The following is a 27,597-nucleotide window of genomic DNA, read 5'->3' on the forward strand; positions in this document are numbered from 1 at the left end:
AAGCACAGTGCATAGGACTAAGATCTTTTGAGGAGCTTTGGGAAATACTGAGACCTGAAAAAATGCTATGTGATCAAAAAATAAAACTGCAAAATAAAAACTAAAAAAAAAAAAGGTTAATTACATATGTCCACAGAATGCAACATTATTTTTTTCATTTATTGTCCAATTTCATACTTAGGCAACTTCTATAACATTAGGAAAAAGCATAGGTTACTATTTACACCTTCCAAAGAATTCCTAAATATACAAAAGTGCTGAGAAATCAGAAGCAATTGGAGTTCACTGGTTCACTCATAGGTCAATAATTTAAAAAGCAAAATGTAAAAATTGCTCTTTACTTTTTTTTTTTCCTGCAGTAAAATGTGGTATGTGGGTCTATTCAGTACGTTTGATATGTTGAGAGGTAAGACCTCCAAAAATAAGACTTCTCAGAGCTAGAAAGACCTAAAATGAGTCTACTTCAAATGCTTTGCTTTTACGCTTCTAACATTCAGCCCAAGTCACAGAGGAAGCTCCCGGAGCTTTTTATGGTAACTCAGCACTGAGTCAGGAACCTGGCACACAGGTCTCCAAGCCAGTTAAGGGCATTTAACATTATTGCTCCTTCACTGTAGTCAATACCTGTGGTGTTTAGGGATCTTTCTTTACTCCTCCAAAACCACGAGGCTCCTTTGGTTTTATTCTTTTACTCATGACTCAGTTTCTGAATATAAGGACATTTCAAATCTCAGCACTCCCGATTCAATAGCCAAGAACGGTTTGCAATCTGTTACTACAAACAGTCAAGTTACCGATAGCTGCCGTAGAAGTGCAGGCACAGGATCACTTCTGACAACCTTCATCTATGGGCACAGCGTGATAAAACTTACACATAAAAGAGGAACTGGTGCACAGAAATCAAAGTTATTGCTTCAAGATTTTCAGTTGCCACCTCATTCTGGCATTTAGAAAGTATTCTTTAAGCAATGCTCTCTCCCTGCTACAGAAATCTCATTATAATTTGTTTGTTGTAAACTACTCCAGCCCGACAACGTGCTTAAGCAAAAGCCCACCTCCACAAAATATACTTGGACTGGGAGATGCCCCTTTGTGGATAAACTGGGTATCAACAAAGACCAATGTTTACACATTGAAAACCTAAGGACTTCTAATCATGGAGGACAACAACTTCCCTTCAACCTGGTGGGTTAATAGGAGCAGAAGAAATCAACACAAAGACACGTGGGGGAGAGGAGACTCCCAGAAGGCCATCAAGGGAACTGATCTAAGCTAGTGGCTCTCAAACATTAGAGTATGTGATGATCACCTGAAGGATTCACAAGACTTCAGGGCCTCACCACCACTTATGCCCTGGTGAGTTCAAGACGGGGCCCAACCAGAGGATTCTAACACACATGATCATCCTGTCTGGTTTTGGGGACTGTGTCACAGATGGAAGAGAAGACAGCCAATGGCTGGACCTTGGAGAGGAACAATGTTGAGGAGAGCTGGCCTTGTTAACTAACCATGGGTTCACCATGGGCCTAGGCCACAGTAAGTCTTACTAAATGACGGTAGCCTCGCAACTATATTTAAACCTGTGATTTGTTAGACTTCCTTGCTGTACTAGGTAATTCTCAAATGAGAAGCTTGTAAAACACTATGCCTTTTTAAAAGCTATTTTGAAGGAAGGGACTGAAGGTACTCCAAGGGGAGGGGACAGCATAAGCCAAAATGGGGAAGCAGGAAATGGAGTGATCTTGCTTGCGGTCAAGGAAGCATGCAGTGTGATGAGGAAGAGTGAACCAGGATTGAAATGGAGGGATTTTAACAACTCCCTTTACCTTCTCCACTGAGTGGTACTGGCAGAAAGGCACTCATGTGTCAACAGGCTCAGTTTTAGCCTCTCAGGCTCGAATCTTACGGAAGCCTTTTGTTCATGTATTCATTCTTCCTACCAGCTCCTCACAACTCACCAGGGATGGAGTATGAGGGAAATTCTTGTGCAAATATTTGCTGTCACTATTTAAGTTTGGCACATTTCATTGTAGCAATAGATAGTTTTGTGGTAAAAATCAGTATCTTATCTCTCTCCTGGACAGAATTGTTTAAGGATTATTACACCTTAATAGAAAAACACCACCACCACCACCACCACAAAACAGTAGTGGTGTTGGTGGGTGCTCAACAGATTAGTTGCTCCACCACCCAATTTTCCATCGTCACTATCACACACCCTGTCTTCCCTCCTGTTACCATGCCAACGCTTCTAGCTAAGGCCAAGCTTTCTTTGTGTACACAAGATCAGAGCTACTCTAAGTGTGGCAAGCTTCTTTCACTGAGAAAGTCTTACCACATTGGCAACGCCAACTAACCTAAACTGCACACCTCCATGGTTGGTTTAACTTCCAGTGCAAGCTGACTGTGGACAGGTAACAGGCAGTTCTCAACGGGCACACTGCGATATTGCACTTGTACCAACACCACTGGCCCCCACAACATGCTCCTTCACTTATTCCTGTTTTCTTTAGTATCATCGGTATTTCTGTCTTTGCTGGGCCATTCCTACTTGTAAGCCCAAATACTCTGTTATTCCATATTTTTAAAAGGGTCTTAGTCCCATAATTCTCTCCAGATGTAGCCCCATTTCTCTGCTCCCTTTCAAAGCAAAACTTCTAAAGAACTGTTTTCACTTTCTCAGTTCCTATCTGATCTTGAATTCACTCCAAGGCTTCCTCCTGCATCACTGCACTCAAACAGCACATGTCATGGTCATCAGTATCTACACCACTCTGCCCAACCCGGGGCAACTGTCTGTCTTCATCATCTCCAAGCTCCCAGCAGCTCCTGATACTGCTTCCTTCATGAAATACCTTCTTCACAGAACATTATACTCTGCTGGTTCTCATCTTTAATCACGGTTGCTCCTTTTCAATCTCTTTTGCTGGATGTTTCTCCAGATCTTGACCTTTAAAATAGGAGCACGCTCTACAGCCCATTCCTAAGTACTTTTCTGTTTTTAATCTACACTCTCTTCCAGGTGCTTTCATTCAGTGCCATGGCTTCAATTATCATCCATATGCTAGTGATTCTCAAATGCACATCTCCAGCCCTAACCTCTTCCCTCGGCTCCATATAAACAGGTTTAGCTTCCTCTTCCATGTTTCCACTAGGATATCTAAGAGTACCTCAAACTTCCATTTCACCTAAGATTCTTCACCCTCCCTGCCCCCAAAGCTGCTCCTCTGAGTATTTCCCCACCAAAGAGAATGGCACCACCATTCATCCTTCTGTTCAGGCCAAAATTCTAAAGGCCATCTTCCATTTTTTTCTCTGCCACCCACATCCAGTCATCTGCAAATTATGTCACCTTGATCTTCAAAATTGTCTTCTTTACCTTCACTGCCATCTACCTGCCCAAGCCATCAGCATCTCTTAGCTGGACTGTTATATTAAGCTCCTAACTGGTCCTTCTTCATTGGTTTCATTTTTCTTTCCCTCCCTCCCTTCCTTCCTTTATAAGATTTTATTTATTTATTTGAGAGAGAGACAGCATGGGTGGCAGAGGAGCAGTGAGAGGGAGAAACAGGCTCCCCACTGAACAGGGAGCCTCATGTGATGCTCAGTCCCAGGACCCTAAGATCATGACCTGAGCCAAAGGCAGATGCTTAACCAATTGAGCCACCCAGGTGCTGCCTTCTTGGTTTCTCTTATGTTTCTCTACTTCCTAATATTTGGGCCCTGTCTCCCCCTTCTAACCTCATCATTACTGGTTGCTTCTCTCCTCCTGTTCCAGCCACACTAATAGTCTTTCAGCTTCTTGAATGTGCTGTATTCACTCTGACCACAGAGCCTTTGTGTAAGCTATTCCTGCTGATAAGAACATCCTTCCTTTGCTGTTTGCCTCTTAACTCCTGCTTTGGCTTTCAGCTCAAGTTTTACTTCCTAATGAAAGAGGCTTCCAATCCCAGTTCAGAACAAGTTCCTTTCAAAAACATATTCAAAGAACTATACTCAATCTTTATCTAGTACTAGATATCTTTATCTATTACTTTAGGCAATGAAAACTATTTGGTGAATGGATGGGTCAGTAAATGAATGAATGACCTTCCCTATGAATTTTTGACTCCATAACCACCTATTTGCTACACTGATCTTATTTGAAAGCTAAATTAGTTGAGGGTAATAGTCAACTAAATAATTCAGTGTTTGGTGAGAAAAAGCACAAAACAAAATGTATGCTACGTTTGAAGCCAACATGCACTCAAGATAAACAAAATGAGGGCCTGAAATTTCAACCAAAAGGCCAGAAGGTTTTACTTTCCTCAGTAAGCAAGGCTGTTATAAGATTTATCTCTGAAAATGTATAAAGCTGTGACTTTATTTTTGTTCTATATTTTGCAATGTGTATGGGAAGGGGGTGGAGAGAAGCTTGTCTCAAAGTGTCCTGTATTTTTGGTACTTAATTTTCATCTCCCTTATGTTCCTTCTTTCTCAAATTGAGCAGTTGTTCTCATCAGAAACATCTAACAAGAACTTAGCAGTGAGGACAATATAGCTTTGCACACAAGCAAGAAAGACACATGTCTTATCCTTGCACAATTTAGGCTGGACACACTTACTGTGTCACCCAATACTAGACATTCAGGTGGAAATAAACAAACACAAGACCATACTAATCACCAAATGTCTGGTCACAGCTTTTGGTAGGACTTCACATAAAGTAAAGAAGCTACAGGATTTGGAACAACATGGTTTATAGATGAAAGTTAAAGGCATTTAACTTACTTGAAAACATAGAAAGGACCAAGGACCAACACATAAAAGAATACATATTTTGAAGGATGGGCTATTCAGCAGGGTTCAAGGTGACTTCTCAGCTAGTTACTATGATTTGACATGTATTAAGCACATAGTGGGTAATAAAAAATGGGAGTTTGGGTAAAAATGCCTCTTTGAGGGGCCCTGATCAAATATTTGTCTAAGAAAGTTAGCACCATGGAAGAAAGGTGGTCAACTTCAGAGATGTAGATCTAGCTCCTGCAACTTGCTTCTACATAGTTTGGGAAAGTGATAATGTCTTCTTTCCAATGTATGCTCTTTAACATTTTTAAAAAGTATTTTAACAGCATCCATTCCTGATCAAAACTCTTCAGAGCGTAGGGATAGAGGGAACATTCCTCGACATCTTAAAAGCCATCTATGAAAAGCCCACAGCAAATATCATTCTCAATGGGGAAGCACTGGGAGCCTTTCCCCTAAGATCAGGAACAAGACAGGGATGTCCACTCTCACCACTGCTATTCAACATAGTACTGGAAGTCCTAGCCTCAGCAATCAGACAACAAAAAGAAATAAAAGGCATTCAAATTGGCAAAGAAGAAGTCAAACTCTCCCTCTTCGCCGATGACATGATACTCTACATAGAAAACCCAAAAGCCTCCACCCCAAGATTGCTAGAACTCATACAGCAATTTGGTAGCATGGCAGGATACAAAATCAATGCCCAGAAATCAATGGCATTTCTATACACTAACAATGAGACTGAAGAAAGAGAAATTAAGGAGTCAATCCCATTTGCAATTGCACCCAAAAGCATAAGATACCTAGGAATAACCCTAACCAAAGAGGTAAAAGATCTATACCCTCAAAACTATAGAATGCTTCTGAAAGAAATTGAGGAAGACACAAAGAGATGGAAAAATATTCCATGCTCAGCGATTGGCAGAATTAATATTGTGAAAATGTCAATGTTACCCAGGGAAATGTACATGTTTAATGCAATCCCTATCAAAATACCATGGACTTTCTTCAGAGAGTTAGAGCAAATTATTTTAAGATTTGTGTGGAATCAGAAAAGACCCTGAATAGCCAGGGGAATTTTAAAAAAGAAAACCATATCTGGGGGCATCACAATGCCAGATTTCAGGTTGTACTACAAAGCTGTGGTCATCAAGACAGTGTGGTACTGGCACAAAAATAGACACATAGATCAATGGAACAGAATAGAGAACCCAGAAGTGGACCCTGAACTTTATGGGCAACTAATATTCGATAAAGGAGGAAAGACTATCCACTGGAAGAAAGACAGTCTCTTCAATAAATGGTGCTGGGAAAATTGGACATCCACATGCAGAAGAATGAAACTAGACCACTCTCTTCCACCATACACAAAGATAAACTCAAAATGGATGAAAGATCTAAATGTGAGACAAGAGTCCATCAAAATCCTAGAGGAGAACACAGGCAACACCCTTTTTGAACTCAGCCACAGTAACTTCTTGCAAGATTCATCCACGAAGGCAAAAGAAACAAAAGCAAAAATGAACTATTGGGACTTCATCAAGTAAGAAGCTTTTGCACAGCAAAGGATACAGTCAACAAAACTAAAAGACAACCTACAGAATGGGGAGAAGATATTTGCAAATGACGTATCAGATAAAGGGCTAGTTTCCAAGATTTATAAAGAACTTATTAAACTCAACAGCAAAGAAACAAACAATCCAATCATGAAATGGGCAAAAGACATGAAGAGAAATCTCACAGAGGAAGACATAGACATGGCCAACATGCACATGAGAAAATGCTCTGCATCACTTGCCATCAGGGAAATACAAATCAAAACCACAATGAGATACCACCTCACACCAGTGAGAATGGGGAAAATTAACAAGGCAGGAAACCACAGATGTTGGAGAGGATGTGGAGAAAAGGGAACCCTCTTACACTGTTGGTGGGAATGTGAACTGGTACAGCCACTCTGGAAAACTGTGTGGAGGTTCCTCAAAGAGTTAAAAATAGACCTGCCCTACGACCCAGCAATTGCACTGTTGGGGATTTACCCCAAAGATAGAGATGCAATGAAACGCCGGGACACCTGCACCCCGATGTTTATAGCAGCAATGTCCACAATAGCCAAACTGTGGAAGGAGCCTCGGTGCATTGAAAGATGAGTGGATCAAGAAGATGTGGTCTATGTATACAATGGAATATTACTCAGCCATTAGAAACGACAAATACCCACCATTTGCTTCAACATGGATGAAGCTGAGAGAAGTAAGTCAATCAGAGAAGGACAAACATTGTATGTTCTCATTCATTTGGGGAATATAAATAGTAGTGAAAGGGAATATAAGGGAAGGGAGAAGAAATGTGTGGGAAATATCAGAAAGGGAGACAGAACATAAAGACTCCTAACTCTGGGAAACAAACTAGGGGTGATGGAAGGGGAGCAGGGCAGGGGGTGGGGGTGAATGGGTGACAGGCACTGAGGGGGGCACTTGACGGGATGAGCACTGGGTGTTATTCTGTATGTTGGTAAGTTGAACACCAATACAAAATAAATTTATTATTTAAAAAAATAAAAAATAAAGGGTTAAAAAAATGAAAAAAAAAGTATTTTATTCATTTATTTGAAAGAGAGAGTGAGTATGCACACAAGTGTGAGTAGAGGGAGAGAGAGAATCCCAAGCAGACTGTGCTGAGCACAGAGTTGACACAGGGCTTGAAGTCATGATCCTGTAGACCATGACCTGAGCCAAAGTCAAGAGTCAGATGCTCAACCAATTGAGCTAACCAGGTGCCCCTGCTCTTTAATGTATTTCAAATACCTTTAACATCTTTCAGAAAATTACTTTTCTACCAATATTATAGTGGCTAATTTTTTTTTATGTATAGAGCAGAAATAGTTGAAGGCTTATTTCTGGAATATATTACATTCACAAGGCAAGAAATATCTTATATGGTTTCATAATATAAATGGGAAATGGCTAGGGTGGTTAAATGGGGAGAAAAGAGGGAAGCAGGACAGCAGAAAGCAGTGTCTGTTCCAACTTGGCCAGCGTTTTCTACCAGACTTGGAGTCCTCTCTACAAATTAGGTCGGACTTGCCATTACCCCTGGAAAAACAGTAACTATTTCTTATCAGCACCAACGTGAGTGGCAACAGTATGATGTTACTGCATTTAGCAAAGGCTGATGGCTTTTTTGCTTGGATTTGCTTTGGGAATATCTTCTGTTTAAATGTTTTACACAGAGCTCATCTTTAACTCACGCTCCTGTTTGGTTAACACTGTAGATAAAAATCTCAAGCATCGTGTGTTTACTCAAAAGCAGGATCTATACTTCTGTTACCCATTTGTGTGACCATGAAGTCTTCATAAACGGAGTAGAGATTTTTAGATTGAGAGAGAAGGTGTTTTAATATAAAAAAGCCACATTGTGGTCATGGTTTTCAGGAAGCTCAAGTAGAGCCAGTGTGCATAAGGAACAAAATGTCACATTTATTTCTGGTTTGAATTTTTGCCATTGAGTATTCTAATTCAAGTCAAAATATCCTTCTGCACACAGGGCAGGCATAATGACCAAATGATAATGTTGCATGATGGTGATGTCAGCAGCCTGGACCTCTTCCTGCCTGGCTCCCTAGACCACTTCATAGCCCTCCGCAGGTACCCAAAATGTTAGTAGATCTTTGGTAACAAGGCCAGATTCATGACCAAAAGCTCCCACTTAAATCTGTGGCATCTGGACATCCAGATGAAAAGATATTTGATTCTGCTCACAGATATCAAACTAAATATGCTAAATTCTAAAGAGAGCTATTTCAGGAGTTTCAATTAGTCTTGAACATGGAAAAGCTGCTTCTGTACTTATGTAAAACATAATATGCCATATTATACTATTTGTTACTTCACAAGTTTTTAACACATCGTTTTAACACCTCCACATCTATAAATGTATACTGCAGCAGAAGCCATATTAGGCATATCTTATCAAAATCCAACCCTATATGCCTGTGGCTCTTACCACCATCATCTCTGGCATCTGGGGAGGACAGATGGTGTCTTTGGTCTATGGATAGATACCTGGAGAATTCAACCTTTATCCTGAATATGAGGGTGTTCGGGGCTGGACAAGAGGAGGAAGGAGAGGCAGACAAATGGAGACTTGAAGGAAAGAATGCTTATGAAACAGAGTGAATTATAAGTGTGGAAGTAAACACCAGCCAGTTTCCTGAAGAACTTTACCTTCATTTTGTACCTTGAGATGACACAGACAGGAAGCGGGAGAGCAGATACAGCTATGACACTGTCCACTCTGGGAAGGCTCCTGCCATTGTAGCTGCCCCCCCAATCTCCTTTCCTGGCTCCTATTTCTCAAGTACTGATTTCAGAGCTTTTAGAGCTTTTATTTTTTTGCTGGATATGCCTAATACAAGCTAATTTTACCAACTTCCAGAGCTTCAACATTATGTCAGTATCTCCCCAAATGTCTTCTCTAGTTCTGAATTTTGCTGAGGGCATTATTTTCAGCTCTCTACTGGCCATATCACTTGGCTGTAAAAAAGGAACTTCAATCTTCATGTATCCAACTCAGGGGTAATATCTTATTCCCAGGGCTGAGCACATGGTAGATGTGTAATGTACTCTGTTGAGTTAAACTGAATTGAGAAAGATTAGAAATGACTCAAGGGTCCAGCAACAGGGCTAGTTAAAGAAATGATGGTACATCGATACAATAGAACATTTTATGACTCAAAAAGAAAAAAGAGAAACAGAAATGAACGAGGGACTTTCTATGTATTAATGTGGAAAGACTGCCAGGATTGTTAAGTGAAAGAGCAATGTGCTAAATAGTGTATATATTATGCCATCTGTCAGGCTCTGCATTAAGAGAATGCTGGAAGGTCATGCAAGAAACTAATAAAAGTGGTTACTACAGCCTGGGGGTAAGGGATAGACACAGTAGGTGGGAGGGGGATTTTTCAATATACACTCTTGTTACATTGTTTGATTTTTGAAATATTACATTAACATGTATCATCTGTTTAAAACAAATATAGTTTTTCTAAGTGAGAGAAGTTAATTCAGAGATAAAGAAAAAGAACCCCAGGATTTGAAGTTTCCAAACTTGAGATCAAACTAAAAAAATCGTCTTATACCTCCTCTCCTCCATACAATGAGCTGCAATTATCATCAACTTAAACGTCTTACTTGTTAGCCACCAAGCGCATAACAGTCCAGTCCTTTGGAAACATCTCTGGGCGTATCAATATTCGGAACACAGTAAATATCTGCAGCAGGAAATCCTTGGGTAGGGAGGAAAGAGACCAGTTTACTGAGTTGTTGTAACTGTCAACACACACACACACACACACACACACACACACACAGCACTGTCGTTACCATTTCCAAAGCAACAACAGAGAAGAAAGCCAAGTTTTCAGGGTTCACCAGGAGCAGGAATCATCCCTCTTCCTCACTCTTACCATTCTCCACCCCCAACTGGCTTGCTACCCTTCCCAAATGTTCTCTTTTCCTTTTCTTTCTTGTACACAGTGCAGGTGACATTTCATTTCTGTTCACAAGCGCTAAACACTTTGATTTCATAAATAAATGTGAACATTTCCGTTCACAAGCGCTAAACATTTTGATTTCATAAACATTTTGATTTCATAAATAAAGAAGATTTCATAAATCTTCTACTGGTAGTAGAAGATTAGCAGGCAAATATATTCTCTTTTTTTTTATTACAGTGTCCTCAACATCAGAACTTTTCATATCGAGCAAACCCCATCAGCAGTCCTTCCCTTTAAGCAGGTGTCAAAATTTAGAAAGTTACGTTCATTAAAAAGCATTTTAAGCAGACACCCATGTTTCTTCGAGGGCATTCTGAAGATGCAGTATTAATGGTATGCATGCAGGTTTATAGGTTGAGTGTGCCAAGCAGAACACACTCAAACAGGACGTGTGCTACGCTGAGCCCAGTGATGAATGCTTAGTAGCTGTGCCGGTACCAAGGAATTCTTCACCAAGATGCCATGCCAGAGGGCAGTGGTATTTACTGAGATGTTATCTTTAAACTGATCACCTGGAGACACTCTTGACAAGAAGCTACTGTCAGACACAGAAATACCTCTTCTTAAAACACTGCAAGCAAGTGACAGGGCCCCAAACACTGCAGCATATTGCACTTGAAGGGGACTCAAGGAGACAACATACTCCATGAACTGAATGACATAAAGCATGCCCAATCAGAAGGAGAGTGGCTTCAGTCTAGCTTTTCTTTAGATTTATTACCTAGAAAACTTAAAGATAATGTTGGTAACCTTAAGCAATGCTAGGAAAATACAGCTCTCTACCAATCTGGTTGAAGGCAACAGTATGATGTTGCTAAATTTAAAACACACACACACACACACACACACACACACGAGTTTTATTTACGAACCCTAACAACACATTGTGTTAAACATGTAAGCTGCTTGAACATAAGATTATGGTTATCATTCATATCATCAGAAGATAGAATCTGAAAACATAAGAAACATGTGGTAGCTGTGTGTGTGTGTGTGTGTGTGTGGTTTTTTAACATTCTGTAACAGATTTGATCAAGCCCATAAATATTTTGACATGAAATTATTTTAGCTTCTTCGGCATCAACACGCATTCGTTGATAGGTAGTATGTGCCATGTGGGAATATGACCGCTAGGTCATTTGCCTTTAAATGGCCAGACAGACAGATCCTTCTCCTGTAGGCAGAATCACAAGAGAAACAATTTCCCAAATGCATTCTACTGCAGGTCAGATAATTTGGTAAAAACACTTGACATTCTAGTCCTCTCTCAGGGAAAGTAGGTTATTAGCATGCTAAGACTGTGAGAAACCCTTTTGAATGCATTTCTTTTTTTCTTTTTATTTAAATTCAATTAATTAACATATAATGTACTATTGATTTCAGAGATGGAGGTCAGTGATGCACCAGTCTTCTATAACGCCCAGTGCTCATTACAGCCCGTGCCCTCCTTAATGCCCATCACCTGGTTACCCTGTCCCCCGCCACCACCCCTCCAGTGACCCTCAGTTTGTTTCCTATGATTCAGAACTCTTAGAGTTTGTCTCCCTCTCTGATGTAATACATTTCTCAAACTTATTCCAAAAAGTTCTTCAGTGAATGTATATGAATATATATAATCCCTGCAAAAATGGATGTTTGCATTTACCTTTCAAAGAATTATATCCTATTTCAGTTTTCTATCTGGTTTGACTTGCTTAGAGAGATGTTATAAAAAAAAAAAGTCATGAAGTGGGGAGCCACTTCTCATAGTCTACACTTGCTTAGGAATATTTTAATTTCTAAAATATTGAAACTTCATCCTTTCCCCTCAAAACTTTTTGAGAATTGGAAATTGGAGGTAGCCCCCTTAGCGATGGGGTATGTGTACGGTGGCGGGGGGTGGGGGAGAGTAGGAGAGAGTGATGCCCATCGCACAGAGAAAAAAATGGGCTGAAGAACTGGTGACAGGAGGCAGGACAATCTGCCTTCTGGGCAAGCAATTTTGGTTGTTCTTTTGTAGTGCTGGGGACAAAGGGTACAATAGTCCAGGTGTAGGAGCTGGGGACAGACAATCTGTTTCTGTGCCATCTTTTTTTCTTATTCCCACTTACCTCACAAAATAAAAGGTATGGCATCGTGTGACATGTCCCAATGACCACTGATCATGTATTGACTTAAATCTTTACTTCCCCTAAGAAAATCTTTTAGCGTCTTAAATAGCTTTCTAGGATATCCGCACAAGCTCATCTACCTTTATAGAACCCAACACATTGTGGCAATCTTACAATGAAAGTGAAAAAAAACATTACACTGAAAATCAGAAAGTCTAAATTTTAATCCTGCAATGAACTAGCTCAAAGGCCTTGGTAACTTAACCTCTTTGGAACAGAACTCTCATCCAGGGTTTTCAGGTCCCTGGTAATTAGAGGGGATTTTAAAAAGTTAATATGATCACTGATCTATTCATATACTAGACAAAAATTTTTCTTATTTCTCAGCTGTAGACTGATGTTTCATCAGATGGTAATATAAACACTTTCTACTGTGGCACTCACACGTGATTTAGTTCAGCAAGGATTTACTGTCAGCTGCCATACAACAGGTTTCATTTCAAGTTCAGTTCTATATTTTAAAGCACTAGAATGCTGGGTACTTCAACATCTCCCTGCCTGTCCTCCCCAAATCCAATGCGGTTTCCTTGTCTGCCCCAAGTACTTGTCAGTTCTGATCATTTCACTGAATGTGTGCTTTTGCACATATGTATCAAATTATTTTGTACACACAGCCATAACTAACAGATCTTTCCCATAATTTAAAAAAAGAACATCGCTATAATAATATTCCAGTTTGGATAGCAAGAAATAAGTGTTTCATATGCCACTATTTTAAAATTGGTAGCCTGGGAGCAGTTTCTTTTTTTGTTTGTTTACTTCAAATAGCATAACATGGTAACTGCATTGCTGTTTTTATTCCAATCAGGGTTCAAAATAGAAAAAGGAACAGGGAGATGGCACTTTACAGAAGCACTTTTGCAGTGCAAGAGGTCCAAGTAAGAAAGTTCACGTGAAAACCAAAACGATAAAAAGTCCCATACTCAAACAGAAAAGAAAGCAAGAACAATTTTTTTTTAATTTTACAAATCATCAGTGACATTTATTCATTCATAAATACTGAGCGCTCTGTTACGTACCAGGCACTGTGTTCGACGCTGGGGACACCTAGTGGGTAAGATACATTCTTTAATTTATTCATGCAAGAGTATTTATGGAGTGCCTGTGACACGCCATAGCACAGTTAAGTTAAATATGATGCTTGCCCTCATGGAGCTTATAGTTTGGTGGGAGAGATGAATGTTACTCTAAAAACCACACAGAACTATACATGCACTACAAAAAAGGATAAGTCTGAGGACCAGGTATTCCACACAGAGGGAAGGGTACCAGCAAGCCTTAAAGGCAAGAGACAACACAGGGTTGCAAGGACTGCACCATGGAGTGACAAGAAATGGGGATGAAAGAGAAATAAAAGGTAAACAAATCTCAGTCCTGCTTCACAGTAGGGAATGCAGCAATTTATCCTGAGGGCAACATAAGGCAGTGAGGGATTTTAAGAAGACGAGTGAGAGAATTAAATTTATGTTTTACGTTCATTTCCTGACTATATTGAACAAAAAAATTGTTTTGTGTTTACACACAATACTGTGGTACCAGAAAAGCACAAGACAGAAATGAAGTTCATAAAACAAAACTAGTGAGACACGGGAGGAAGAATTCTGAGATGATAAAACATGAGGTAAGAACTCAGGAAAATAAAGCATCATGATGTGAGCAGATGGACCAAGGCCCGGTCTCCTTACTTCAAAAGCAACGAATAAGGACAGAGCCTTCTAGGAACATATTTCCTTCACCTATGACTTATGTCAAATATTATTTTAAAAACTTGCCACAAATTTCAAATGTGTAACACCCTTTGTATGGGGTTTGAATTCAATTAAAGGGTGTTAATAATCATTATCATGTTGAAATTCATATCCTTAAAGTTGAATGTTTAAGCACATTATGCAAAAATAACTTCCAAGCGGTCTTTAGTCTTCAAGAGCTATAGAACTATTTTTTAATAATAAAATGAAGACTATAAGTTGAGATGATTGTACAAAAAAAGATGGTTTGTGAGGTATGCAGATATTTATTAAGAGGGTTGTTTCATTCAACAGAAACACCGTTCTGGGCTCTGTGCTTAGGACACAAAAGACATGGTCCCTCCTCTCACAGAGCAGTCATCAAGGATCCAAGGAAACAACAGTACAAGGCATTGTTGGGTGCTGTCACAGAGGGTGGGGGTGGGGTGGGGGTGGGGCACCGTATTCTGTGAACACTTCATAAGTAAAGTGATCCTTGAGCTGGATTTTATAGCAGGAGCTGAAATCAAGGAGGGATTAACAGGGGTGAAATTAAGCAATTCAAGGAGTAGTGGTAGAATGGGCATTTCAGGGAGACAAAAAAATTATTCAGAAGAATTAAAAACTGTATGCTTGGTTGGGACTAGTAATTTTAAGTGGCTGTTGTGAAAGGGGTTTGGAGGAGAGTGGAAGGTAATGAGGACAGAAGGTAGACTGAGGACAGGGATGACCTGGCAGGGACTGGATCTTGTCCTCAGGGGTTTAAAGCTGGATTGTGACTTGATCAGACATGATTTTTCAAAGCTAGTGAGCCAGCATATGGGAGACAATGAGAGGTTACCCTAGTGCTATACTTAACTTCCAGAACATGTACAATGTCATACTTCAAGCAGGATCCCCACAGTTCTTTATGAAAAGTCATAATCAACAAAGAACAGGAGACTCACTGCTCTCCATGTACGAGAAGTCCCATGGATATGGGCAAAACTTTAGCCCTCAGCAGAAGGTGGGTGTATAATAAAACATTACTGGCTACAGAAGGAGGAAAAAAAACAACTCTAATTACTTGCTAGTCTTTGCTTTTGTTCATTTCTAAAATAATGCCATGCTCTACAGAAGGAAAGGGCTACACAATGCAGAGCACCAGCCCTCGGGTCCTTGCTCCTACACAGTTCTGCTGACATCGTGACTCACACCACTCATCACACAGAGCACCTGAGAACCCAGGAGGAGAAATGGCAATATGGTTCAAAATGCCAGAAGTCACTCCAACAATAACCCTGGAGATGTCCTAATTCTTCTAGCAGCAATGGAGACAAAACACTAATAATCTTAGTAGTTACGAGAACTACACACTTCCAAAATTTGCTTTCATTTAGAAAACCACTGTGAAATGCAAGGCCACATCTTTCTTTGAATTGATAAGAAGAAAGAAAAAAGCAGTGATGCTAGGGCTAAAGAACATCAAAAATATTAATTTGAATATCTCAACATAAAATTTGTCAGTATCAATGAAGATTTAAAATGCACATATCCCATGACCCAATTAGTTTGACTTCCAGGAATTCATTCTACAGCTCTAAGGGCAGAAGTCCACAGAGACAGGGGCATCATGATGTCCCCTGCAGTGTCCTTTCTATTGGCAAAAATCAGAATCGTCCTGTTGCTCAGCAAGAGGGGAATGCTTAAATCATCAGCATCCACATAGTGAAATTCAGAAGAATAAATGATACAGTGAGCTCTACAATATTCAGGACATATTATTGTGTGAAAAAGTGCAACTAATATGAAAAGTAGGATTCCATTAAAAATACATATGGTGTGTACATATCATAAAATACAGTCTATGAGGACACAACCTTATGTATTAACAGTAGCTACCTCTGGAAATTAGAATACACGTGTGTGGAGGGGAGGGGGACGTATACTTAATCACTTTTAAGCAGTAGGTTAAATGGGATTTTTAATGTCTAATCCCAGTATCAGTTATGATTTTCCATTAAATAGCACTTTAGTAAGCTGTACCTTTCCTTATGTATAGTTCCCTTATATATTATACATTCCATTTCTAACCTGAAGATAGTCACAAAAACCCCAAATAACTCTCCTTCCATTAATTTGGCTTTTTATCCCCCATTTCATGACCTTATTACTTTATACAGAGTTGACAAATGAAATTTCATGCAATTTGATAGCAAAGATTTTGGTTTAACAAACTTCATTAAAGTTTACAAAAAAGCTGAGTTTAGCTGCCTAAGCAAAGAGCTCAGATGTTAATAGAATTCTAGGTCCTCTCAATTACTTCCTTGCGGGGGTGAAAGGAGTTTGGGTGAGATTAGCAGGAGTAAAATGAGGAAAAAGTGTTTAAGCACTGCATCTGGCTCATGGCAGTGGGAGTGGGGGTAAGGAGATAGCCCATAACTGTCAGCGGGCATCGCCGTGTTTATATACGTCACACTCATTTATAATTTAATGATTGAGATGCTCTTAATAACATCAAAGCATTGACAGAGATTGTTTTGTTAGTCTTGATATCCTTAATATCTAGCCAAGGTGCTCAATAGATGTCTGCTGAATCAAATAATTGACACTTGTAATTAAATCATAATAGTGCCTACCTTTGGGGGTTCTTTTCAGGATTAAATGAGTTACTACGAATCAGCCTTTGAGAACAGTACCTTGCATGCATTAGGCATTTGCTATAAGGGGTTCTCATTTGCTGTAAGGGGTCCTTCCCCACAAGAGCAAAATCCCAAAGTAGCCTAAAAATTTGGGTTTTATAATCCATTTGGCAGCAAAACCTGACCTGAGCTATATCATTTTTATTTAATCCCACTTAGACTGAATATTTTTTGACTGCAGAAATATTAAGATGTTTGATTATAGCGGCTGTCCCAAATCCTACTGGAGGGGCTACATCATACTTGCTATGTGCACCATATTATCTTTCTGAAGTGTCAAAAGATTCTAATTTCTAAAAAACACATGATAATAAGGACTTTGCCTAAAGGACTGGGGCCAGGGTTACTATCTTTGAAAGATCTTGTAATATAGGTTTTAGCAGTATAAATAGGGGGTGTTTGGCTTTGAGGAAAAATGAGAACAAGAAAAATTGTCTGGGATGCCTTGGGTGGCTCAGCAGTTGAACGTCTCCCTTCTGCTCGGGGGGGTGATCTGAGCCTGATTCTCCCTCTGCTTGCATCTCTGCCTCTCTCTCTGTGTTTCTCATGAATAAATAAATAAATCTTAAAAAAAAAGAAAAATTGATCTCTTAAAAGGTGATCTCTGAACTTTAAAAATACAGATTAAAACCAGATAATTAGCCTTTAGTAAAATAAGTGACCTTTAGCTTGCCTTCACCTCAGTTACCCCCCCTTCCATTCTTCCTCGAAGTCAGGGCTACTTCTGTCCCCACCTCCAGCCTCCCCGCGGCCGTCTCAGGGAGTCTCACTACCCTGAGGGCTTCTTCCTTACACCTCACCTTCACCTTATAATCTACTAGCTCTGATCAGCAACATTTAAACACGCTTCAGTCTCCTTCATCATAAATACTCCCATGATACCAAAGTTCTCCTTCCGTAAACACCTTATCCTCCTTTCCTTGAAACACGGTTTACATCTACTATCTCTTTTTCCCTTTTTCATCCCCCAGTTCATGACAGCTTGGCTTCTGTCCTCTGCACTGAAATTGCTCATCTAGTTCATCAACAATATTAAAGGACGCTTTTAGGATCTTAGTTCACTTCCTTGCAGTAGCAAGCAGTGTTCAACATTTCTTCCTTCTTAGTGCTTAAGATGTTTTTTTCTTAAGATTTTATTTATTTATTCATGAGAGACAAAGAAAGGGAGGCAGAGACACAGGCAGAGGGAGAAGCAGGCTCCCCATGGGGAGCCCGATGCGGGACTTGATCCCAGGACCCAGGGATCATGACCTGAGTCGAGGCAGACACTCAACCACTGAGCCACCCCGGTGCCCCAGTGCTTAGGATTCTATTTAGATTCCTTCAATTGCATATTCTACACTCTCCTTGGATGTTCACATTTACTCTCATGATGTCGATTACTATTTATTGGCTGACAATTCCCAAATCTGCATCTGCAGCCCAGTTTTCTCCCCTGAACTTCAGACCCTATCTATTAAGACATCTCCATTTTGATGTCCCTCAGGTGACCAAACTCTAGCTGAAACTGGATTTATGTTCGTTCCCAAACCTGTACACCCACACCTCCTGGGTTCCCCATGCAGTGAGTGGCACCAACATCTGGCCAGTTGTCAAAGAGTCTGGGAGTCATCTTCAACTCTTCTCTCCTTCACTTCTGTTATAAATTCTATCACCAGGACCTGCCAGTTCAACTTCCTAAATGTCCCTCGAACTACCAATATGATCACCTCACTTTCAGGGCATGGTCATCTCTAGCTCATACTAGTGCATCAGATCCTTTACAGGCTTCTGCCTCCTGTTTGACCTCAGTTAATTTATTTTCAAAGGTGCAACCAGACAGGTTTTTCTAAACTCAAATGTGATCATGGCTCTCCCTTTTTTCTTAAAATCCTCCAGCTTCCAAATGTCGTCAAAATAAAGTTCACAGACACTCTCTAAGCCTTGTGTCTTAAAACTCTGTTCCTCATACTCTATATTCTACCAAACAATGAACAAATGTTTCTTGAGTGCCTACAATGTGGTAAGCATGTTCCGGGATCTGAGGATACAGCAATGCTTCACACACCAAGGAGCTTATAATCTAGTGACTAGGGGCTGGGATTCACACAAATAAACTAAAACATTCCAGATTTTGAATAGCTATTAATAAAAGTGGTGCAGAGAGTATGCTTTGTTAGTATATTCTTTGTCATTTTAGTTGAGAGATCTGAATATCCTAGCCAAAGGCAGGTCCGCTACACTCCTACTCTCCTATCTCTTAGCTCTCAGCTGAGATCACCCTTGGAAACTTTTCCTCATATTATGAATTTGGGTTGGCAGCAATTCGCAGATGCTCCAAAGCACCATGTGCTCACCCTGGGAGTCAACCCCCACTTGTGGGGTTAATGCCTACTATCTGTCTGATTTCTCCCCCTACAAGGACTGGACAATTTGTACCTGGCTGCATAATAAAACCAGTACTTGCCTGAATTTCTCAATCGATATTGTTTAAAGGATAGATTATTAATAGCATTCAATAACTTTCCTGGCCTGAAGGCCCAGTTAATTTTGAAGTGGGAAATTGTGAAAAGGTGTGTGGCTGACTGAAATGAGGAAAGGCCACATAAAACACTTTATTCATTACTTACTTCCATTTACTTTGTTATTTATTTATTTATTTTTTATTATTTTTTTAATTTATTTATGATAGTCACAGAGAGAGAGAGAGAGAGGCAGAGACACAGGCAGAGGGAGAAGCAGGCTCCATGCACTGGGAGCCTGATGTGGGATTCGATCCCGGGTCTCCAGGATCGCGCCCTGGGCCAAAGGCAGGCGCCAAACCGCTGCGCCACCCAGGGATCCCCCATTTACTTTGTTATTATTAATGTGAATAATAAGGCATAAAATTCAATACCTGGATTAAATTAATTATGATTTTCAGTGTATGTTTCTCTGCATTTTTTTTTATTCCCAGGCTCTGTAAAAATAAGTAGCTTTTCCTATATGAAATTTTGAAATATGAAGTCATAGTCTTCTTATGTAAAACCTAATAGTTCCTGGGGCACCTGGGTGGCTCAGTGATTGAGCGTCTGCCTTTGGTGTAGGTCGTGATCCTGGGGTCCTGGGATCGAGTCCCCCCGTCAGGCTCCTCGCAGGTAGCCTGCTTCTCCCTCTGTCTATGTCTCTACCTCTCTATTTCTCTCATGAATAAATAAAATCTTAAAAAAAACACCTCAAAACCTAATAATTCCTTAACTGTTTTACATATTTAACTTCTGAAGAAAGTTAATGACTGTATAATTATCTTCCTTTTTAACCACATGAATTTCTGTATGTAGAGTGAGCATCTTCTAAGGCCTTTTATCTGTTTTTAATTCTAAACTCAAGATTGAAAGTAAACATGAAAAATGTATTTTTAGGCATGGGTATATGCCAACTGACTTTCTGCTAGAGCAATTATATCTGCCCAAACCTGTTCTTTGTTTTGTGATTCAGCTCGTCAACTGCTCCAAGGTAAGTGAAAGATTCTTCTGAGGTCATACAACATCTTCCTGGCAGTTAAAAATCAAAGATAAGTGATTTCTGTGAGTGATCTATATTAAACAAATATACAAGTCTTTCCCTGAGGTGCTGTGAAGGCTTCTGGTCATACAAACGTTGCAGCACAACTGTTCCTACTGTCCTATAATTCAGCACCACCAGCATGTAAGCACCCCGTCCATTACAAGGGCTTACATATAAAGGTGTCTGGGAAACTCAAGAGATGGAAGAGAAATCAAAGTAAATAAGAAGAGATGACAGGTCATTCCTCCAACTGAGGACAATCAACTTCTAAGGTTTTAGTGAACACCACGAAGGAAATATTGACGTTCCCTAAATCTCAGCAAAGATTGAACTTTTATAAACCTGGCATCAATATTTTCTATTTAATGTCAGCCTGTCACACTAGCACAGCATATTGATTAGGCCGTAGCTGATAGAGAATATCAAATACAACTCTGCTCCCTGGTCAGAACGTTGTAGCCAGAACTCACTGTGGTTCTAGAGAAGGAGGAAATCAGCTAATGTATTTACAGATTCTCCCTTCTATTAAGGCAATATTTCTAAGTCCACCTAACTAGAGTTAGTCTATTTGCTTTTGTCTCATTAGGTCTGTGATTCTGTTTTAGTTTATTGGATTTTGCTGACAGGTATTTCAACTCCTATGTTCTTGTATAAAAGCAAAGTTAATTGCTTTGCTTGAGTTGTTGAAATCTTTAAGAGCCAAAATAGATAGACATGTGGATGAAGGTGAGAAAAAACAGCTTAGAATTTAACCGAAACAGGTAAAACAACTGTCAAGAAGCTCTCTTAACAATGATGAATGAGAACAAGGAAAGCTAGAAAGATGTAGGAATTTTTTTAAAAAGTCACTTACCCTTAATTCTTCCTTTGTATTGAAACTATCAAGAAGTTGTTGATAATGTCTATCTGTCATTTGTCGTAATAGGGACAGGAGACAAGCAACAAACTCTCCCTAATTAAAAAAAAAAAAAAAAAAAGCATACTTTTTAGTAACAGTAAAAATGAACATCAGTAACTTACTCTGAACTGCCCTCATACAGAACATTAAAAAAAAAACCAAAAAAACAGTAGGATCTAAAGTAACTCTATGAAGTCTTTTAAATCTAAATTAACCATAATATAATAGTCAATGTTTCTTCCTGTGATGAATGCCATTTACTTTATATATATATATATAGATATAGATATAGATATAGATATAGATATATATCTATACACACACACACACACACACACACACACATTTTCGAATTAGGAGTAGATATTTTCCCTTGGGTGGAAGCTTCTCACTAGGAAAGTAACTTCACACACTTAACAGAGGTAAAGGCCATTGACTGGGCCTTTACTATGTCTTCATTCATTGTCATTTGAAACTCATTATCAGTACTATGAGGGAGGGGGTATAATATTTATTTAAAGATGATACATTGTAGGTTCAGTGGGCTAAAAGTCACATCACTCAAAAGTGGAAGAGTTGAAGTTATCTCTATGTCTTTCTGACTCCAAAGCTCTTCCTGTAACCTCATGCTCCATTTTTGAATTCACACAATCTCCTCCAACTCATCTGAGTGCTGGTCTGCTGACTAGCAGGGTATAGAAAAGCCATATATTACAATGTTGGTTTCAAACTCCTTTTAAAAACAGTTTATTATGATCCTATTCTGCTAGGGTGCTTTCTGTTTGACTCCTAAAAAGTCCATTCTTAAAGATTAATAATGAAAAAAATAGCATCCATAGATTTGAAGATCTATAAAATTGCTATCACTTGCATTTCCCAAAGTACATCTAATTTAAAATATTTGTGCTCTGATGCAACCTTTTCTGCTCAGCGAAAAATGTATCTACTTTTAACGAGAACAATAACATTTAGAACAATATGAACACAACAAGAAGCAATCAGTGGTAACTGTAAATTTACAAAAAAGTACTTTAATTGGGGATTGGTAGGGTGTTTTGTTTTGCATTTAAGTGGAAAGAGACTATAGACTTATGTGTAAAATCAGGGACTGAAAGCTCTTAGAATCGAGATTTTCCAACAGAGGCAGTTAAGTTAGGAAAGTCCCTAGCAGCTGCCAAGGAAGGGCTGGAGATAGTACTTAATCACCATGTCAGGGTAACCAAAGATGCAGGCTGGCTTCTTGCATGAGGATAAACATCTGTAATAGACAAGTATGACAAATGATTGTTCCTTCACACTTAATGGGCCAAATATTTAAGAAACTAACTAGTAAGGGCTAGTAGAAATCTAAGCTGAATACTTTGTTAATGAACAAAGAAACTCTTGGTACTTAACACAAGAAGTGGAAAATTTAAGGGCACAGTGAGTCATATTTTAGTGCATATGTGTGAGGAAACAATCCAAGGCTAGGAAAATAATGACTAAAAAGGACTGAGAGAACACCACCTGGTGCTCACACAGGACTGGGAATAGTACTTTATCTTATCAGCAAGACTGGAAAAACCTTGCCATTATTAGGGTATCAGAATACTAAAAAACATCTTCTTTCAGTAGCAGGGAAAAATTACACCTAGAACAAATGCTGCTCTGATCCTAAGAAAGCTCATATGCAAGATATATAACAATCAAATAGTTCCTAAGAAATTCAACCTCATTCCAGAGCAAAGTTCAAATATATTTCTAGGAATTAAAAAAAAACAAAACCATTTTCCAATATAAAATTCACAATGTCTTACATTCAATAAAAAATTACAAGGCACACAAGGAAGCAGGAAAAAATAATGATGCAAATGAGGAGAAAAAAAAATCAATAAAAACAGCCCCAGAAATGACATAAGTAACAGAATTAGCAGTAAAAGGCATTAAAATAGCTATTATTGCTGTAGTTTATATATTCAGGAAGCTATAAGCAAAGTTTGAAGATGTTAATTACAGACTTTAAAGACAGCAAAAAGACCCAAATTGAACTTTTAGAGATAAAGACTATAATGTGAGAGATGAAAATTTACTTAATAGGGCTAATGGCAGATTAGACCTCTGCAGAAGGAAAGATTACTGAACTTGAAGACAGTAGAAATTCTCCAACCATTTTTTAAAAACGGAAATAAAAGAAAAAGTATCAGTAAACTATAGGACAACTTCAGGTAGCAGAATATATATGTAATTGGAGAGTTCAAAGAGGAGGAGGGCATAGAAAAAGCAATTGAAAAAATAGGAGAAAATTTCAGATTCTCTGAAAACTGTAAATTTATGTATCAGAACATTTCAACAATCCTTAAGCACAAGAAACATGAAAAAAATACACAAAGTTACATTATAATAAACCAGAGATAAAGGACAACTTAAGGACAGCCAGTGGAAAAAAAAACCACATCACATAGGTACAAAGACAAGGATGAGATATTTCTTATTAGAAATAATACAAGCTGGAAGACCATGGAGCAACACCTTTGGAGTACAGAAAGAACAAAAACCACTATCGATCAAGACTGCATTACCCAGCAAACATTTTTCAAAAAGAAAGACAAAATACTTTTCAGACATTCCAAAGCTTAAACAATACACCACTTCTATTCAACACTATACTAGCCAGTGCAATAAAGAACAAATGATGAAAGGAATATACATTGGAAAGGAATAAAAAAATCTGTTGTTATTCACAGACAACATATTTGTGTACATAGAAAATGCTATCAAATCTATAATGAGCCACTAGAACTACTTAATTGAATTAGAAAAGGTCTCAGAATACAAGATCAATGTACCAAAATCAATTTTACTTCTACATATGAGAAATGAGTCATTGGAAACCGGCATTTAAAATAACATAATTTATAATACTATTGAAACATGGAAGTACTTGGTGATATAAATGACAAAAGATCTGCACACTAAAAATCATAACATACTGATGAGAACAATTAAAGAAGACCTAGCTAAAAAGAAAGAATACTATGTTCATGGATTGGGAGATTTAATATTGTTAAGATGTCAATTCTACTCAAATTGATATACAGATTCAGTGTAATCTCAATCAATATGACAGCAGGCCTTTTATAGGGTAGAAAGTGACAATCTGATTTTAAAATTCATATGGAAATGCAAAGGACTTGAAATAGCAAAACACCATTCAAAAAAATAAAGTTGAAGGAACTTCAAGATTTACTATAAAGTTATGGTAGTCAGGATACTGTGTTACTGGTGTCAAAATGGGAAAATACTGATGATAGAACAGATTTGCCCAAACAAAAAAACAACCAAATGTTCACGAAAGGGTGAATAGACAAATGGTAGTATATCTATATAATGAAACACTATTCAGCATTAAAAAAAAATGAACTATTGATATGCACAGCAGCAATGAAGAAACTCAGATAATTATACTGAGAGGAAAGTGGTCAAAATGTCACCACCTCTCACCAAAAAAACCCCCCAAACTAACAGTAACTATGTACTGTAGGATTCTATTCATATAAAATTCTAGAAAGGGTAGTAACAGAAAACAGGTCAGTGGTTGCCTGGGGATGATGTAGTATGGAGGGTAAGAGGGAGAAGAGAGGGAGGGGGGCAAAAGGAAACTTTTGAGAGTGATGGATATGTTATTCATCTCGATTGTGATAATGGTGTACAGGAATACATATGTCAAAACTTACCAAATTGTATACTTAAGAACATGTACAATTTTTTTGAATGTCTACTACACTTTAATAAATTTAAGAAAGACATTATGACAACATTATCATTTATGGAAATGGTACTATGTGTAAGTTACTATATTTTGATTCTATTATCAAATTCACTCCCTAACAGAGTTGGGTGGATACTATTAAATTCATTTTACAGTAAGATCTGTTAAGGTTATGGTATTTATCCCAGGTCTCACAGTCAGAAAATGGCAAAGCTAGGATGTGAACCCAGCCATCTCTGGTTCTTCTATTACTGCTCAGACTGATTTGATTTATAGAGGAAATATACCAGAGTTTGAGGTTATATTTCAAATTTAAATAGGCATCTAAGAATCTATCAGGTGATAAACAATATCTGATTTTTTAACCTCTCTGTTAAGTCGCAATTAAAAAAAAACAAATCCTACTTAGTAGAAACCTATTTAATTCCTCATCTGTTTTTCTACATCCTAACTACACTATCTCTAATATAGCTCCTAGATTAATATTCTTAAAATGTTTATTCCTAAAACATGCCATCCTGTGAATAGTAACATACCTTAAAGTTGGAAGAATTACATATTCCTACAATAATTTTAGTAATAAGAAAAAAAAATTATTCAAAAAACAAGAGCCTTTCATTAAGTCTTTACATTCAATGTACATAGGAATCCATGTTATTATCTATATTTGTTACATCTGTTATAGACTGCAAACAACTTATCCTGGTATCTCATCTTTGGCACATTTACAATGTGTTGTTAATCTGAACATCTACTCTGCAATGTCATTTTGTTTATTCACTTAATTTATTTAGGAACTCTAAGCATATGTCTATTGGCCATAGGAACATTTTCCTAGGTATATCTCCTAAGGCAAGGGAAACAAAAGCAAAAATAAACTACTGGAACTATATAAAAATAAAAAGCTTTTGCACAGCAAAGGAAACCATTAACAGAACAAAAAGACAACCTACCGAATGGAAGAAAATATTTGCAAATGATATATCTGATAAGGCATTAATATCCAAAATATATAAGTAACAACACAATGCAACACCAAAAAAAAAATCAAACAATGTGATTTAAAAACAGGCAGAGAACCTGAATAAACATTTTTCCAAAGACTACATACAGATCGCCAACAAGTACACAAAAAGATGCCCAACATCACTCATCATCAGCAAAATGCAAATCAAAATCACAAAAGGTATCACTTCACACTTGTTTGAATGGCTAAAATCAAAAAGGCCAGAAACAATAAGTGTTGAAGAGGATGTCAGAAAAAAAAAAAAGAATTCTTGTGCACAGCTGGTGGGAATGTAAATTGGTACAGCCACTGTGGAAAACAGCATGGAGTTTCCTCAAAAAATTAAAAACAGAAATACCATATAATCCAATAATCCCACTACTAGGTATTTACCCAAAGAAAATGAAAACATTAACTTGAAAGAATATATGTGGAGTTTTCCTCAAAAAATTAAAAACAGAAATACCATATAATCCAATAATCCCACTACTAGGTATTTACCCAAAGAAAATGAAAACATTAACTTGAAAGAATATATGTATCCTTGTGTTTACTGAAGCATTACTTATAATTTACAATAGTCAAGACACATGTCCTACATGTCTATCAATGAACAAATAGATAAGGAAAAGGTGGTAAATATACATCATGGAATATTATGTAACCATAAAAAGGATGAGATCGTGCCATTTGAGACAACATGGATGGACCTAAGTGAAATAAGTCAGACTGAGAAAGAGAAATACTATATGATTCCACTCACAAACAGAATCTTAAAAAAATAAACAAACCTACAAAAAGCAGAATTAGACCTATAAATACAGAGAAGTGATGGTTGCCAGAGGGGATGGGAGTGAAAGGTTAAGCAAAATGGATGAAGGAGGGGGGAAACACAGACCTCCAGTTATGGTAAGAGTAAATCACAGGAATAAAAGGCAAAGCATAAGGAATACAGTCAGTGATACTATAAAAACAATGCAATAGTACAGATGGTAGGAACACTTGGGGTGAACACAGCGTAAGGTACAACCATGTCCAATCACTAAGTTGTACACCTCAAACTATACAACATTGTGTGTCAACTATATTCCAAAAAGATGTCCAATATTTTAACTAACATGTTTTCATCTATAATGTAATTTTTGTTTTTAAAATATTTTAAATGTCCAGGGGCACCTGGGTGGCTCAGTAGGTTGGGCATTTGTCTTTGGCTCAGGTCACGATCTCAGGATCTTGGGATAGAGCCTCACAGCGAGCTCCCTGCTCAGTGGGGAGTCTGCTTCTTCCTCTCCTGCTGCTGCTCCCCTGGCTTGTGCACTCGCATGCATGTGCGCTCTTTCCCCTTCTCTCTCAAATAAGTAAATAAAATTTTTAAAAAATTTAAGTGTATGTATAAAAACCCAAGGCTCAACAATTTGTTAAGAAGAATAAACGAAAACCATTTGTGGCCAAGATTAGCTTTGTTTCAGTGTGGGAATTTGCATATACATCGCCTTTAAAACAGTAGGTGTCTCCGTGGT

At 38.3% G+C, this 27,597-nt stretch overlaps 1 protein-coding gene across 8 annotated transcripts in view; it reads right to left on the reverse strand.

The window, feature by feature from the left end:
- The window catches only part of DOCK4 (dedicator of cytokinesis 4), a 410,170-nt gene that overhangs the window by 73,504 nt on the left and 309,069 nt on the right, over positions 1-27,597 (reverse strand). For all 8 annotated transcript variants that reach the window (XM_049093429.1, XM_049093431.1, XM_049093430.1 and 5 more), the window contains exons 26-27: positions 21,279-21,377; positions 9,978-10,072 (exon numbers count right to left, since the gene is read on the reverse strand). In XM_049093429.1, the coding sequence (XP_048949386.1) occupies positions 9,978-10,072; positions 21,279-21,377 (194 nt within the window). The remainder of the gene's footprint in view (positions 1-9,977; positions 10,073-21,278; positions 21,378-27,597) is intronic.

Source organism: Canis lupus, chromosome 14, assembly GCF_003254725.2.
Source record: "Canis lupus dingo isolate Sandy chromosome 14, ASM325472v2, whole genome shotgun sequence".
NCBI classification, from domain to species: domain Eukaryota; kingdom Metazoa; phylum Chordata; class Mammalia; order Carnivora; family Canidae; genus Canis; species Canis lupus.